General features: G+C 42.6%; 1 protein-coding gene across 3 annotated transcripts in view; it reads right to left on the minus strand.

Annotated features, from left to right (window-relative positions):
• The window catches only part of LOC138963064 (glutamate receptor ionotropic, NMDA 1-like), a 39,798-nt gene that overhangs the window by 4,888 nt on the left and 17,682 nt on the right, over positions 1–17,228 (minus strand). Inside the window, exons 7-18 of one of the 3 annotated variants that reach the window (XM_070335068.1) lie at positions 16,095–16,254; positions 14,520–14,642; positions 13,519–13,633; positions 13,009–13,127; positions 11,343–11,507; positions 9,870–10,104; positions 7,187–7,335; positions 6,591–6,748; positions 5,785–5,957; positions 5,052–5,159; positions 4,180–4,325; positions 2,171–2,254 (exon numbers count right to left, since the gene is read on the minus strand). In XM_070335068.1, the coding sequence (XP_070191169.1) occupies positions 2,174–2,254; positions 4,180–4,325; positions 5,052–5,159; positions 5,785–5,957; positions 6,591–6,748; positions 7,187–7,335; positions 9,870–10,104; positions 11,343–11,507; positions 13,009–13,127; positions 13,519–13,633; positions 14,520–14,642; positions 16,095–16,254 (1,732 nt within the window). In that variant the 3' untranslated portion in view covers positions 2,171–2,173. The remainder of the gene's footprint in view (positions 1–2,170; positions 2,255–4,179; positions 4,326–5,051; positions 5,160–5,784; positions 5,958–6,590; positions 6,749–7,186; positions 7,336–9,869; positions 10,105–11,342; positions 11,508–13,008; positions 13,128–13,518; positions 13,634–14,519; positions 14,643–16,094; positions 16,255–17,228) is intronic. The other 2 variants (XM_070335067.1, XM_070335066.1) reach the window with 2 other exon arrangements.

The raw sequence follows: 17,228 nt of genomic DNA on the forward strand, positions 1-17,228 counted from the left end.
ACATTAACATTTCAGTTCTGAACAGCCATAATCTGGATTTTAAGAAACAGATGCAAGTGTATAGTAGTGCTACGTACATCACAGCATTCTCCCTTGCTAAAAAATCTACTACAAGTAAAAGGGGGAAAAAGGTGTCAAGTATCACTGTTCATAAGAATGTTCAACATTAAAACAATAAAAGGAATGTAAGAAACAAAGTACATGTACCTCTTCACTGAAAAAATCTGTGTTAAGATCAACACCCTTCAAACCATATTATTTTACCTCGTCTTCTAAGACAATTTAGCTTTTATCTCATAAAAATGAATTTCTGACGCATATGACAGCGCTTTAACCTGAAAGCATGCAGCTGCAATTGTCTTCTCTTTTTTCATAGCACAGTGAACAGGAGTGATTATTTTCAGGTTTTCAAAACTAAGTTTAACAAAAACCAATAAATCATAGGGAAACAAATCAGTAACTTGTGATGAAAAGCAACCAAACTCTTCAACTGCTGATAGTTATGTTTTTCAACATGCGCTTGGAGCATGCATAGATGAACTGGATTCAATAACATATTAATTGTGACCTAAATGAAATATTTGATGAGACATGTCAAAATGTTGAACAAATGGAGTATAACTGTCATCTGCTAAACTTTAACCTTCACAGGATCACATTTTCACATCGATCTACACAGTTCGGATGATGTGGGTTGTGTACGACCCCTACTTTCTAAAGAAAGATTCAACGTCAAAAATATGGGTCGTACACTACCGACTGCCTCTGAATAAGTATAAACGTTTTACCATCTCTTTGCAGAATATGGGTTGTACTTAACCAATGTCCTACTAGTAATAAACACAGTAAAATTCCGAACAATTTCTTTTTAAAATCTCTATGGGTCATCCAAGACCCACATCATCCAGACTGTGTAGTTCAAATTATGTCATCATTTATTTGTTTGTTTGCAGAAATAATCCTTTTTAAAAAAAGGGGGGGGGGGGTTGCTGGGAAGGTCCTATGGCATTTGAGGATTGATTACATGAAATCTCAATCAAAAACTCCAAATAATTTCATAGATACAGGTGCTGGAAGCATGTTGAAAGTTAAAAATAAATGTTACGGTTCCGCAAAAGCTCTTATGATGGCGCGGGACAATTGTTATTTTTGCCTAGAGGGGGGATATGATAATTAAGAACCAATTAGAGACCCAGTTGTCTGATAAGGAAGAGCCAATTAGATTTCCAGTTCAGTCACATACAATTAGCTAAGCGTCTTTCGTAAGTCAACGCTTGACCAGGAAAGCGTTCCAAATTTCCTGCGCAAATGTTGTTGGTTATCTGGCATTAAAAGAGCTCTGTTTGAAATTCAGCCTGATTGTTACATAACCCGCACTCAAACACTAGAGACAGCAGCTGAATGCGTAGCAGTTAAAAGTCACAGGTCTGCATACACTAACAACTTCTGCTGAAAAAGACATTTTTTGTCATCATTTTCATAAACTGTGTACAACAACAACAAATTCCTCTCGCTTCTTTTGGCAGTTTCTATTTCACAACAGGACATACACAGTACAGTAGCAGGCTAATTGCACCCTGGAATTTGCCTCCCTGGAAAATTGCCTCCCAGTCAAACATGGATCATTTTAACGTAATTTTATATATATATATTCATGAGGTAATATCAACCGTTAAAGAGCTGAGACCCGATACTTATTACCTGTGTATATGTGTCTCCATCCATGTGTGTGTGTTGGGGGGGAGGGGGTAAACAGTCATTTACATATTTAATTGACCTATGGGGGCATGTTGTCCGAAGCAATTGTACGGAGGGGGGGGGGGGGTGGTCATTGGGAGCAATTAGCCTAGAACCATATCAAAAATGCTTTCTCATGTCAATCCTGATGCAGTCATCATTAATGTATCATGGTTAGAGTATGATGATGGATATTCCTGTTAGCTAAATGACAGAAAATGCAAGCCATGAGTTACTGCCGCGCAAAGCAAAGCAAAATAAAAGATGGTCAGCTTGGCCTACTTGTTAACAGGAGAGAATGACCGCCAGATAAAAAGCGTCAGGCAGTCAAAGCCTCTCGAGTGAGTTTATGAGCAGCAAGAGCAAGCAACAAGGCAGGCAGACAAGACTGTGCGAGCACACTAAGCACCCAGTTCTAATCTCAAATGATTACCCATCACTGCCTGACAGCAACCTCCTCCTCAGGTGCTCGTAACGTTTGCAGATATTGCCACGTTTCTCGCAGCTTTTTACGCTTCTGAAAACCCAGGGTGCAAAACAACACAGCATGACAAGTAAAGCTCAACAGTGCCTGAAAGAAACGCCATTGTCACAACACTCTTTGCAGGGGGAAAAGTTTGGAAAAATAATAAATCAGGAGAGAAAAACACAGAGGTAAAGGAGGCTGCCAAGTTAAGGGGCAGAGCCCCTGAAAATTAGAGCAGTTTAGTTATTTTTGTCATGAATTGGAACCAGTATAATTATGCAAATGTGACAGGGTGACACAGTATTAGGCTGATGGGGTCTAATGTCGATCAAAAGAGTGGGATTCCCTGTAGGTGGAGTTCCTGGAGGGGGATTCCCTGTATACAGCGAATCCCACAGGGTGGAGTTTTTCAATAAAACTTGCAAACCATACTCGAATTTCTAAGAAATATCAAAAAAGATTGAAAAACATCAAATTCTACCGATGTCGCCAAGCATCACGTGACTTTCAGCGATATCAGCGACACGCCACAGGAACTAAATCCTGTGGTATTCCCTGTATACAGGGAATCCCCCTCCAGGAACTCCACCTACAGGGAATCCCACTCTTTTGGTCGACATAGACCCCATCAGCCAGAGTAAGCCCCCTTTGTCATAGGCAGTTGCTCTGCATTATGGAGTTGTCTCCCTGCCAGAGTGCGAACTATTTATTGTAGCTCAACATTTTTGGTACGTTGGAAGATAGCACACCAGTGAAATATTGAGTAGCTGTTTGTGATAGGGTCTGGCAGCTGTTTGTGATAGGGTCTGGCAGCTGTTTGTGATAGGGTCTGGCAGCTGTTTGTGATAGGGTCTGGCAGCTGTTTGTGATAGGGTCTGGCAGCTGTTTGTGATAGGGTCTGGCAGCTGTTTGTGATAGGGTCTGGCAGCTGTTTGTGATAGGGTCTGGCAGCTGTTTGTGACAGGGTCTGGCAGCTGTTTGTGACAGGGTCTGGCAGCTGTTTGTGATAGGGTCTGGCAGCTGTTTGTGACAGGGTCTGGCAGCTGTTTGTGATAGGGTCTGGCAGCTGTTTGTGATAGGGTCTGGCAGCTGTTTGTGATAGGGTCTGGCAGCTGTTTGTGATAGGGTCTGGCAGCTGTTTGTGATACGGTCTGGCAGCTGTTGTCACCGTGTATGCTCTTGGGAACCTTAGAGTACCCATGCATTGCAGTTTTTACAGCTCTAAAATTCTCAATCCTGTTTGACTGGCCTTTGACTCCAAAGATGATTGATGTGCTTCGTGCACTCGGTTACAAAAGGAATGACAAAATTTGATTTATCTTTAAAAGTTTCAGCACACCTCATGTCAGTCAGGGAATAATCAAATAATAATTGAGTTGCTGACAGTGATATTTTTTGAAAACTTATCAGGAAACTGTTGTCAAAATCCTAAATTTTGGATGTCCAGATGACGACTTTTACCCCTGCACTTGCAAAAAATAAAGGAATGATAGTCCTATACATAAATACTTAACAGAAAAACATAACAGAAAGAGGAAAAACAAACAAAAAAGATAACGAGTACAGCATCTTAAACAAAAGCTTGAACAGGAACACAAAAAAGATAACAACACAAATAGATTACAGCATAAAACAACATCAAATGCAACTGTCCACTTCTAAATGAAAGCACACCTGACAACATCTATACACTTTAAAATCAATTACATTTTGTTTTTATAAATCTCTGTCCATGGCAAACTTTTAAAATTCTGAACAAATCAAAATATCTAATTGATCATCCAAAAAGATTACACACAAAATACAGAGTTACAAAGAAGAATTGTCCAAGAAAGTAACAAAAACATTAGCATTACACAGCAAGAAGCCTCGCTGACACATCACAACAAATACTAAGGGTAAAAAACATTTAGATTACACGTATAATTGAAAATGAAAGATATATAGGGGGGGAAAAAATCAAATGATTCCCAGACCTCAATGTTTCCACGCCAACGGTCGGCAGCATTTCTGGCCAGTTCCAGCTCCTTCTCTTTCAGACCGCGATGCCTCTTGTAGGCGATCTCCACGAAGATCAGCAACACCCCCGCCACAATGCCGCCAGCCACCATCATGAACACACCTGTAGCGCAACAAGCATCACACAGCTATTATCCCCCTTTTAATTGTAATTTTCTACCCCCCCCCCCCCCCCCCCCCATTTTTCACTCTCTAACTCCCCAACATCAACAACTTATGCATCCACTGCCAAAAATCTGAAACGTTTAGGCCTTTACAGAGAGGGATTCTTAAAAAGGAGGTAAATTTGCAGAAGTAAGAAATAGCAAATCTGAAAGAACAGGGTCTTAAAAATGTGGGAAGTCTTAAATCAGGAGGGTTGCAAAGGTGTGTGTGTGTGTGTGTGTGTGTGTGTGTGTGTGTGTGTGTGTGTGTGTGTGTGTGTGTGTGTGTGTGTGTGTGTGTGGTGTGTGTGTGTGTTTGTGTGTTTGTGTGCATGTGTGTTTGTGTGCATGTGTGTTTGTGTGCATGTGTGTTTGTGTGCATGTGTGTTTGTGTGCATGGGTGTCTGTGTGCATGTGTGTTTGTGTGCATGTGTGCATGTGTGTTTGTGTGCATGTGTGTTTGTGTGCATGTGTGTGTGTGTGCGTGTGCGTGTGTGTGTTTCTGTGCATTTGTGTGTGTGTGTGTATTTATGTGTGTGTGTGTGTGTCTGTGTGCTTGTACAGGCGAGTGTGTGTATATCATTCATGCCTGCATTCATGCTTGCGTGTTTGTGTTGTACCGTTTCTCTTTTCATCTTTCCCCTCAGTTGTTATTCCTATTCTACTTTCCCTGTTCCGTATCGTACCTGCCATGTTGGTGAGCCCTAGAGTGGCCGGCGCTGAGTTTCCCTCCGGACACTGAGACTTGCTGTCCACCAGAATCCACCGGTTGTCCAGCTCCTCCATAAAACCACCTGTCAACACGCGATGTCAGACGTCAACATATACAATGGAACTCCCCCCTCCCCCCCCCCCCCCTTCTAAAACCTCCAAAAATCTAAGAAAATCATGTCATACAGAGGAGAGAGTCTTAAAATGGGGGTACATTTACAGCTTATGAACAATAAGTCTCAAAAAGTTAGGTCTTTAAAGGGAGGGAGTCTTCTTCTTCTTCTTCTTCTTCTGCGTTCGTGGGCTGAAACTCCCACGTACACTCGTGTTTTTTGCACGAGTGGAATTTTACGTGTATGACCGTTTTTTACCCCGCCATTTAGGCAGCCATACGCCGTTTTCGGAGGAAGCATGCCGGGTATTTTCGTGTTTCTATAACCCACCGAACTCTGACGTGGATTACAGGTTCTTTTTCGTGCGCACTTGGTCTTGTGCTTGCGTGTACACACAGGGGGTGTTCGGACACCGAGGAGAGTCTGCACACAAAGTTGACTCTGAGAAATAAATCTCTCGCCGAACGTGGGGACGAACTCACACTGACAGCGGCCAACTGGATACAAATCCAGCGCGCTACCGACTGAGCTACATCCCCGCCCCGGAGGGAGTCTTAAATTGAGGGGTCTTAAAAGGGGGTTCCACTGTACTCACTTTCATGCAGCTCGAGGACGGCCAGCGACACAGGGTGGGTCCAGTGACTGTTTTTACGAAGTCCAATTCCCAGTCCCGAGCGTCCAAACAGGTCACCAGCAGTCGTCAGGTCACAGTCGTTGGCTGCTTCATACTCCAGGCGGGGAGAGTCCCAAATGAAGGCTTGTAGGTCTCTGTGTACATTACAAGCATTTTTAATATTGCCTCAGTGCCTGCATTCATTTGTTTACACCAATTGCAACAATAACAAAGTGGTGTTGCTCATAAAACATTACCGAACACGGTCAGGTTATCACAGAATAATTGTCTTTTTTGTTTCTTTGGGTTTTTTTTTAAACAAGATATTTGGTCCGCTGGTTCAAAAGATATAAGCAACTGAAGATTAAACCTAATATTTTGAGGGACTGGTAGTAGCACAAAAGCCGGCCAGAACTTTTTTTCATTTCATTTTCATTAATTTATTGTCCCATCGCTGGGAAATTTGGGTCGCTTCCTCCCAGTGGAAAGCTAGCAGCAACGGAGTCGCGCTACCCAGGTGTCTGCGTGTTTAGGTGTTTTCAGCCACCTGCACTTATGGCAGAATGACCAAGGTCTTTTACGTGCCCTTGTGGTGACACAGGTATGGGACATGGCTTCCGTCTCTGGGCCTGCACATAAAGTTGACCTGTGTCCGTCCCGGCCCGAATTCAAACCAGCGACCTTCCGATCACAATTCCAGTGCTCTACTAACTGAGCTACCGGGCGCCCCAGCATAGCAGTAGAATGGACGGGGCTAAAAGGGTTATACAAACCATAACAATTCTTACCCTTTTCGCACAGCTTCAATGGCACTGGCTGCGTTCATGTAATTCTTGTCCTCCATGTTGCGGTACATGGTAGACAACTCCACCTGGCGCTTGAAGTACATCTCCACAGCACTGTCCTTCACCGTCGCATAGCGGAAATTCTCATTGGGGTTACGCAGCTGGAAAGACACAGTGTTAACTCACACATAAGTATTAGCTATACATGAACGTGTATTTGATTATGTTAACTCACACATATAAACATTAGCTATACATGAACGTGTATTTGATTATGTTAACTCACACATAAACTTTAGCTATACATGAACGTGTATTTGATTATGTTAACTCACACATAAACATTAGCTATACATGAACGTGTATTTGATTATGTTAACTCACACATAAACATTAGCTATACATGAACGTGTATTTGATTATGTTAATTTTGTTTATTCCTTTTTCTGGTTCTGTGTTTTTAGCTTTTAATTTTGCTTTTTAATTCACTTTTTATTTGTGAAGCCACGCACACTCATAACCAAGTACGCACAAACACAAACACAGACATAAGCTACCATCAAGCCAGTGACAAACAACATAGATCCAAAGCGACTCACTCTAGGATCATCGATGCCAGATATGCGGGCCTCGGGTCGATCCAACACCAGGAAAGCGGCCAAGTTAGCAGTGTAGGAAGCGACGATGATCATGGCAAAGCCAGCCCACACCATCCCCAACACACGCGCACTGAAACTACGCGGGGTGCCTGAAGCAAGGAAAATAAACGCGTAAGAAAACATTTGTTGTGCATCATTCTTCACTTGCCAGATGCAAAAGTTTATCCATCGAAAAATAAACGCATACAAAAATATTCTGTTGTGCACCATTCTTCACTTGCAAAAGTTTATCAAACCCCTTATCCCCCTTGAGTACAGCAGTCCCTGCAATGTACGGCCCCCGGCATGAGCGACAAACCGACATTTTTAATGAGGTAATCAGTTTAGTACCGGAAATGTTTTGAAGTCAATCTGGTTTATAAAACAGAAAACATGAACAACAATACATTTTTTCTTTATAAATTGAATAAACTGAACAAAAACATTATTGCAACAAATTTTGCACTCAACCACCTGATATGTATGGACAGATTTATTCAGCATGAAGTGTTATTCAACAATAATTGCACCCTCTTCAGCGGCCAACTGCAAAACGAGGATGTGAACACTCATTTTCTTAACAAAGTGTAAATCAACAATGGGCGGACAGACGTCCGTAAAATTTCACTGCAAACAAGTTAATTACAGAGCTTGTGTCCATGTTAAGTTGGGTGCATGTGTACCCTTCGGGGGGAGGGGGGGTGTGTGTTCAGAAGTGAGGTACAGCACTCTGATTTACAGTCTTTTACTGATGTTTTATATTGAGTTAACACCAAATGACTTCCCAAAAATAAATTTGGTTCAAGTAAAACCAGCAACTTTGGGCCGTTCTATCAGAGAAATACTGCAGTGACACAAATTCTAGACAATCAAGGTCTCCAAGACGAAACCTTTGACAGGAAATGGTAACCAACTGAAGTAAAAAAATTAAATGACATAATCCCTCCTTTATTGAATTTGCCAAGTGGTTTATTCGAACTGGGTGTAGTGACTTGCGTAGATTCACTTAGTGTGTGTGTTTGTAGTGTGTGTGTGTGTGTGTGTACGTGACAGGGGGGGGGGGGGGGGGGGAGATGGTGCTCATCCTGTGTCTGGCCACCTGCAATGTACACTACATTGGGGTGTGCACGTTAAAGATCCCACGATTGACAAAAGGGTCTTTCCTGGTAAAATTGTATAGGCATTGATAAAAAATGTCCACCAAAATACCTGTGTGACTTGGAATAATAGGCCGTGATAGGGACTGCTGTACCCCATTACATCCATACTACCTGACTGACATGCAATCATTTATGATAGGGACTGCTGTACCCCATTACATCCATACTACCTGACTGAAATGCAATCATTTCGACCTGTTGTAATGACCAACATGACAGAATATAAAAACCACAAGAAATGTTAGTCAACAAAACGTTTAATTTTGACAAAACAAGACATTCACAAGAACATCGACCCATTGGTCTTTATAGTGAACAGCCAGACAAATAATCATGAGACAAATGAATGAAATGAACAAAATACAAGACTTAGCTGAGTGTACTCACGACGTCTTGCACATTTATTCAAAAAGTCCAGTTTTGCGACTGACCATCTTTGCCAGACGTCGAACGCACACCCAGCTCAGTGTTCTACTTTGATCATTTCTTTCATTTGCCGGTCTGTCTGTGTCTAGACCAACATGACAGCACAAGCTCTCAAGGTCATTGCTCTTCTGGCGAGTGTCGCTGAACAGTGGCATTGGAGGAACTGAGGGAAGGTTGCGTGGTTTTCGTTCCGGATGAGGGCCGGGTGCTGAGAGTACCCCATAAGTCATGTACCCCTCTTCATTCACACTACTGCCGACATTCAGGCACACCCACCTCCATGACCTCATCTTTGTGACCATCAAAAGGACAGCCAAATTAAAGCTCCTCCTAGCTCCTCCCACTCCAACCCACACTCTCACAGTTTCTCTCCACCCATCCATTCACGCTCTCCCCTTGTTCCAGGTAAAACAAATGTAATTACCTTCTGCAGTAATCCATCCCTTACTTCCTACAGGATCACATTCTCCCCCAAAACGTCCATCTGCCCCCCCCCCCCCCCCCCCCCCACACACACACACACACACATCCCTCATAACTCCCCATCCTTCTTTCCCGTGAAAATGACTAACTTTGCACAATGCCACAGTAAAAAGACCCAAACTACTCATCACTTGATACCCTATCCCTAACCCCCCCCCCTCCCCCCCCCCCCTCTCCCCTGAACTCCACCACCACTGCAACCAGAAGAAAAACCACACAACCTTCCCTCCTGTTCTCTAATGCCACATGCAACATGCACTCACCAGGAGAAAAAAAAAGAGCTAGAGCTAGAGTACACCCCCCCCCCCCCCCCCCCATCCCCACCCACTCCGAAAGCAACACAACCTTCCCTCCTGTTATCTAACACCACATGCAACATGCACTCACCAGGGGGAAAAAAATGCAACATGCACTCACCAGGGGGGAAAAAAAATGCAACATGCACTCACCAGCAGAAAAAAAAGAGACCTATAGTACACCCCCTCCATCCCCCCCATCCCCCCACCCCCCCCCCCCCCCCCCCTCCACACCCACTGGGATCCTCCGAAAGCCGAAAGCGGACAACCTTGCCTCACCTTCTCCAATCCCACTGTTGAGCAACACGCCCCAGGAGAACCACATGGCCGACGACAGGTTCAGAGCGTCCTCCTCCGTGTCCTCGGACTTGGCCAGCTTGAAGCGGCCAAAGGGAGAGAAGCGGTCCAGCAGGTACAGCACCAGGGCCACCACGTGGACCGACAGACCCACCAAGATCCACAGCGTGTCCTGGAAGGGTTGGAGGAAGGACGCCAGGCTTGAGTCTTTCTGGGTCTGTCAGATGAGTCACAAGTTTAAATGGTGTTTTTAAGAATATTAAACACATGAGGCAGAGCGCTCTTTAGAGATCGGATAAAAAAAAAGGGAAGTAAGCGCTCTAAATGCAAACGACGTGTGTAATAGAGAGAGTGAGAGTTCTTCAGTACCATTCTCCTGACATACAGTGGAACCTCCTTTTTCAGACCTAACAAAAAAAACATGAGAAAATCAGGTCTTAAAATCTGGTAAATTTACTGGGGTTATGAACAGAAGATCTGGTAAATTTACTGGGGTTATGAACAGAAAATCTGGTAAATTTACTGGGGTTATGAACAAAAAATCTGGTAAATTTACTGGGGTTATGAACAGAAAATCTGACAAATTTACTGGGGTTATGAACAGAAGATCTGGTAAATTTACTGGGGTTATGAACAGAAAATCTGGTAAATTTACTGGGGTTATGAACAAAAAATCTGGTAAATTTACTGGGGTTATGAACAGAAAATCTGACAAATTTACTGGGGTTATGAACAGAAAATCTGACAAAAACAGGACAGCAGCAGTAGTAAATTTACTGGGGTTATGAACAGAAAATCTGACAAAAACAGGACAGTAGCAGTAGTAAATTTACTGGGGTTATGAACAGAAAATCTGACAAAAACAGGACAGTAGCAGTAGTAAATTTACTGGGGTTATGAACAGAAAATCTGACAAAAACAGGACAGTAGCAGTAGTAAATTTACCTCTTCAGTTACACCCACTCCATTACAGGAACTTTTTTGTTGTTGTTTTGTTCATTTGTTTTAGGTCTTATTAGGAAAAGAGGAACTTGTAATGGTTAGCACAGTTGTTGCAGTTGTTTCCCTTTACCCACAGACTGTACCTATGTGCTCTTGAGGTTCCATGTATTTATTAGGCATGCGCAGTAGGATACTTCCTGGCAGAATAACTTCCCTGTGGTTCACGAATGAAACGGTTTTGCACTAGCCTTTTGTCTCAGTCAGTTCGTCTTCAAATAAAACAAAGAAATTACAGCTCTGTACAGTCAAACCTCCATCTTAGGACCCCCAAATTTAGATTCCCTGCCTTTTAAAACCGTTTTCTCCGATTTTCTGTTCATAACCTCTGTAAATGTACCCCCATTTAAGACTCCCTCCTTTCTGAAGTCTGATTTTGAGATTTGTTTAGGTCTAAAAAAGGGATTCCACTGTATTCAAAAGGCCAATTTCTCAAGCTGCTGCAAATTGTGTTACCTTTTTGACGAGAATGTTGAGCCCCTGATACTTGAAAGGCTTGGTGAAGTCGATGAAGGCGGCGCGCTCTGGGTTGATGGTGAGCGGGGCCACGATAAGGTCCGCCTTCCTCTCTATCAGCTCTCCGATCATGCCGTTCCATTGTTTTAGGTCCGAGTTGTTTCGCTGAAAGAATGTTTGAGGAAGTATAATATATTTTTGTAATTTAACACTTTGTACACTATGTTGACCAAGTCTTTTTTTTAGCCGAGACCAGCTGTGCTGCAGCAGGTCACTCAGAATTGTAGTAACTGTGTATCAACGCGCTGGAATGCAGGCGTTAGATGGACGTTACAGGAAGCGACTGAAGCTAACAGTCTGAACGGATATATCCGTACCTGGTCAGACAATGAGTTAATGTGTCAGATCTACATCCGATTCAAGAGATTGTGCGTGCATGCGTGTGTTCGTGTGTATGTGTGTGTGTGTGTGTGTGTGTGTGTGTGTGTGTGTGTGTGTGTGTGTGTGTGTGTGAATGTTTTTATATCAAATCTGAATATAAAAAACACAAATCATTATAGCATGTGGATCTTTGCAACTGAGAGATAGTTAATTGTATTCTTCGTACACATGTGAGTACAGTATTTTTGGTCTTTTTATTATATTTAGTCAAGTTTTGACTAAATATTTTAACATCGAGGGGGAATCAAAACGAGGGTCGTGGTGTATGTGCGTGTGTCTGTCTGTCTGTCTGTCTGTCTGTGTGTGTGTGTAGAGCGATTCAGACTAAACTACTGGACCGATCTTTATGAAATTTGACATGAGAGTTCCTGGGCATGAAATCCCCGAACGTTTTTTTCATTTTTTTGATAAATGTCTTTGATGACGTCATATCCGGCTTTTCGTGAAAGTTGAGGCGGCACTGTCACGCCCTCATTTTTCAACCAAATTGGTTGAAATTTTGGTCAAGTAATCTTCGACGAAGCCCGGACTTCGGTATTGCATTTCAGCTTGGTGGCTTAAAAATTAATTAATGACTTTGGTCATTAAAAATCGGAAAATTGTAAAAAAAAATAAAAATGTATAAAACGATCCAAATTTACGTTTATCTTATTCTCCATCATTTGCTGATTCCAAAAACATATAAATATGTTATATTCGGATTAAAAACAAGCTCTGAAAATTAAATATATAATAATTATTATCAAAATTAAATTGTCGAAATCAATTTAAAAACACTTTCATCTTATTCCTTGTCGGTTCCTGATTCCAAAAACATATAGATATGATATGTTTGGATTAAAAACACGCTCAGAAAGTTAAAACAAAGAGATGGTACAGAAACGCGTGTAATCCTTCTTAGCGCAACTACTACCCCGCTCTTCTTGTCAATTTCACTGCCTTTGCCATGAGCGGTGGACTGACGATGCTACGAGTATACGGTCTTGCTGAAAAATGGCATTGCGTTCAGTTTCATTCTGTAAGTTCGACAGCTACTTGACTAAATATTGTATTTTCGCCTTACGCGACTTGTTTATCGCTCTCATGCGCAGTCACCAGTGTTCATCTGCTTGAGACAGTTAGATCAAACAACAAGCTGGAAGTTGACAGATACACTATCATTCTTCATTTGTACAAAACAACACACACAAAACAACAAAACTTGAAATGCAACAAATGAAGCCACCTTTTCAAAAGATCCAAAGAGCCCATCACGGCTGAGGTGAATGGTAAAGTTGAAGTCGCGGATCTCTGCAATCTTCTGCAGCATGTCCATGCAGTATCCAGAGCAGCACTTCACTTCATCTGGCACAGTAAGTATGCATGCATCAAGTCAACACTCCATTTCCCTTCTTAGACGCTGACTAAAACTCATCTTAAGGCCGCTGGTCGAGACTACAAAAGAGTGGTCGCAATTTCAAATGCAAGCAATAACTGAAGCAGAATTAACTGTACAAAGTGAAGATTCAGAGAATGTTCATGAATTCTCAGACGCCGACTAAAACTCATATTGAGGCCGCTGGTCGAGACTACAAAAGAGTGGTCGCAATTTCAAAGACAAGCAATAACTGAAGCAGAATTACCTGTACAAAGTGAAGCTTCAGAAAATGTCCATGTAATCTTAATTACAGTACAAAATTCTTTAGCAGATAAACAATTAACTCATTAGGTAATTCCTCAGAGAAATGAAACCTACCACTGGAGTAGTTTGTGCAGGGAAAAGAGTGACTGTCTTTTTTCAAAGGCTTACAGACACCATCTGGCGGCATGTCGTTCACCTCCACAAAGGGAATTTCATGCAGCGTCACAACCTGCAACATAACAAAACAAGGCAAGGTACAAATCCGATAACAAAGGGAAGTAAGAGCTGAAGCAGTAGTCTCCCTTTCACAGCAGCTGCTCTGCACTGGAGCTGTTGGCTGGCCTTGAGGATGAGCTATTTATAGTAGCCCTATGTTTCTTATATGTTGGTAGACACCACACCCGTCACATTTATAGAGCTGTTTGTGTTAGGTCTGGCTTCCCCCAGTCCTTTATTCAATGACCATATGATGGGAAGAAGGAAAGGAAAAACTATGTACAAAACTATATCAGAAATTTGGCGGGGCAAAAACAGTCATACACGTAAAAGCCCACTAGTGCAAAAAAAAGACTGGACATGGAAGTTTCAGCCCATGAACTAGGAACAAGAAGAATATCAGAACATAGACAACACTAATCAATACCAAACTCAAGACAAGCCATGACAAACTTTGTGGGTGCTTTGTAAAGTCTTGGACTCAAGACAAGCCATGACAAACTTTGTGGGTGCTTTGTAAAGTCATGGACTCAAGACAAGCCATGACAAACTTTGTGGGTGCTTTGTAAAGTCTTGGACTCAAGACAAGCCATGACAAACTTTGTGGGTGCTTTGTAAAGTCTTGGACTCAAGACAAGCCATGACAAACTTTGTGGGTGCTTTGTAAAGTCTTGGACTCAAGACAAGCCATGACAAACTTTGTGGGTGCTTTGTAAAGTCATGGACTCAAGACAAGCCATGACAAACTTTGTGGGTGCTTTGTAAAGTCTTGGACTCAAGACAAGCCATGACAAACTTTGTGGGTGCTTTGTAAAGTCATGGACTCAAGACAAGCCATGACAAACTTTGTGGGTGCTTTGTCAAGTCTTGGACTCAAGATATGTTTTGACAAAACTTACAGTGATGTTGCGCTTGATACGAAGACCCTTCGGTTTGACGGTCACGCCTCCTGGCCACGTAATGTTCTGTGACATACGCAGTGGTTGTGGTTTTTCATCCATCTTAATTACCGTTGGTGGGGGCTGTGGAGATATAAATAACAATTATGATCAAACTGTGCACAGCATTTATTTCAGCTATCATTGTGGCCACAGCCTTGCTGTGAGAAACAATCACTCAAGTCTACACTAATAACAACCAATCCTGAAGTCAAAGTTCATTTTAAATGACAGGCAAGAAATTGCATTCTACCGCTACAAATATCACTACCATGATAAGATGACATTTTCTGTAAGAGAGCTATAAACAAGCCATGCCTATCAAACCATAGATTAATTAGACTCAGATCACGCCAAATATCCCTTTGCCATTTATTGCAATAACACTGGGAAAACGGTTGGAGTATTATTTTAGAGATCACACTGAACTTTAACCAGTCTTTTTAGCATGCACCCGCTGAAGTTTCAAGAAAAATCAACTACTAGTCTTCTCTACATGCATGCCTTCCTAGTAAGACAATCACTACTGAATGTTGGCTACGGTCCCACTATGTGCACACGTTCCACTATGTGCATACGTTCCACTATGTGCACACGTTCCACTATGTAAACACTACTTTTCTACCATGCACCTGGTCATACGATTTACCATGTCTCACCTAGCTATTAAAGTCAATGGACTTCTCCATACAGTAGAACCCCCCTTTTAAGATCTACAAAAATCTGAGAAAATCAGGTCTTAAAAAGGAGGGTGTCTTAAAATGGGGGTAAATTTACAGATTATGAAAGTCAGAAAACATGGTCTTAAAAGGGGGTTCCACTGTACTGTAACATGAATCGTTGTATCGGGACTGTTCTGCATATGAATATGAATTATATCCACAACGGCAGTTGTGCATGGATTGCTGTCTTTTAAGATACACAGGCCGCTGGTTTCCAGGTGGGATCCTTCTCGAGTTTCTGCCCGGACTTGGGTTTCAGTGAGGTTACTCCAGTCTATCACTGCCTATATCAGCCGTAATACCCAAGTGGCCTTGAAAATGCAGTAGAACTTGTTGACAGAGCAAACATCCACAGAGATTTACTTCACCTTCTGTCAGAATTCACCTATAAATATATCTATGCAACCGCAATGCCAAAAGACTGCTTTTCCAGCCTTCAAAAGATCAAAGTATCTCAATCCGACCTAGTATCTAGGGGTATCGTTTGGCGTCAGGTGAAAAGCTGAAATTGATTCCAAATTGCCTAAAAATCTGTCATCGTTTTAGTGGAATTGCCAAACCTTTTCACAGTGGGAAAAAGGTTAAGTATGTCAAAGATTGACAAAACCTTTCAAAAATTGTTGATTTTTTTCTTCAAATTTGCCAAAAGTAATATGAATCCTACCAACGCTCCTGTTAACACAAAGCTGACAGTCATAAACTACGCTGCACCTGACAAAGCAAACCTCTGTGACAAAAAATCCTGACGCAGGGTAGTGAAACGCATGCACAGGTTCTACTCCGCTAGCATGCTAAACAGCTCAAAGCATCTGACCTGGGTGGGGCTAACCTGCAAACCTCCATAGAATCCCACGGCCACGTGACGCCTGCTGGTGTTGATGTTGATGATCTCGTACATGGCATCCAGGCGGTCTCCCTGCTCCGTGAAGCGCAGCTGCCCCGTGCGTCCTTGCAGCTTGGTCTGCTTCAGCTCACTGGGTGGACACAGACACTCATTAACCCAAAAGTCAACCTCCGCAAATAACTCTTGTTGGCTTTGTATGGGTTATGAAAGAGTGAAGACACTTGCTTTTATTGGGGCAAACTTTCCCCACCTGCTCTTTGTCAAGTGTGGAACATTTTTTTTTTTTTTTTTGTTTTTCATTTTCATTACTTTATTGTCCCATCGCTGGGAAATTCGGGAAACTTCCTCCCAGTGGAAAGCTAGCAGCAACTGAGTCACGCTACCCAGGTGTCTGCGTGTTTAGGTGTATTCAGCCACCTGCACTTATGGCAGACGGACCAAGGTCTTTTACGTGCCATTGTGATGACACGGGGGTGGGACATGGCTTCCGTCTCTGGGTCTGCACATAAAGTTGACCCGTGTCCGTCCCGGCCCGAATTCGAACCTGCGACCTTCCGATCACAAGTCCAGTGCTCTACCAACTGAGCTACCGGGCCCCTTGTCAAGTGTGGAACATGCTCCTTGTCAAGTGTGGAACATGCTCCTTGTCAAGTGTGGAACATGCTCCTTGTCAAGTGTGGAACATGCTCCTTGTCAAGTGTGGAACATGCTCCTTGTCAAGTGTGGAACATGCTCCGCATGTTGTGTATAACAGAAGAACTCTGGAAATAACTCTGCCAGGTTTGTATGTGCTGTGAAAAAATGAATAATCTTGACAAATATTACTACGAGGCATGCTTTCCCGCTGTGACATTATAGGCCAATCACTAGCAAGTGGCCTAGCTGTCTCCACCCTTGGACAAGGAACTTGTGTGGAGACACTCCCCTCTCGAATGATTGTCCTCTGGCACGCATGCCTCATATTTTCCAAAAGTATTCACTCTTTCACAACCCATACAAAGCCAACAGAGTTATTTTCGGAATTTGTCAATTGACTGGATGGTTGTCCAGGCACATGCATGTGTCTGAAATGTGTGTGTTTGCATGTATGTTTCAGGTTCTCTT

Source organism: Littorina saxatilis, linkage group LG3 (genome assembly GCF_037325665.1).
Source record: "Littorina saxatilis isolate snail1 linkage group LG3, US_GU_Lsax_2.0, whole genome shotgun sequence".
In the NCBI taxonomy this organism is placed as follows: domain Eukaryota; kingdom Metazoa; phylum Mollusca; class Gastropoda; order Littorinimorpha; family Littorinidae; genus Littorina; species Littorina saxatilis.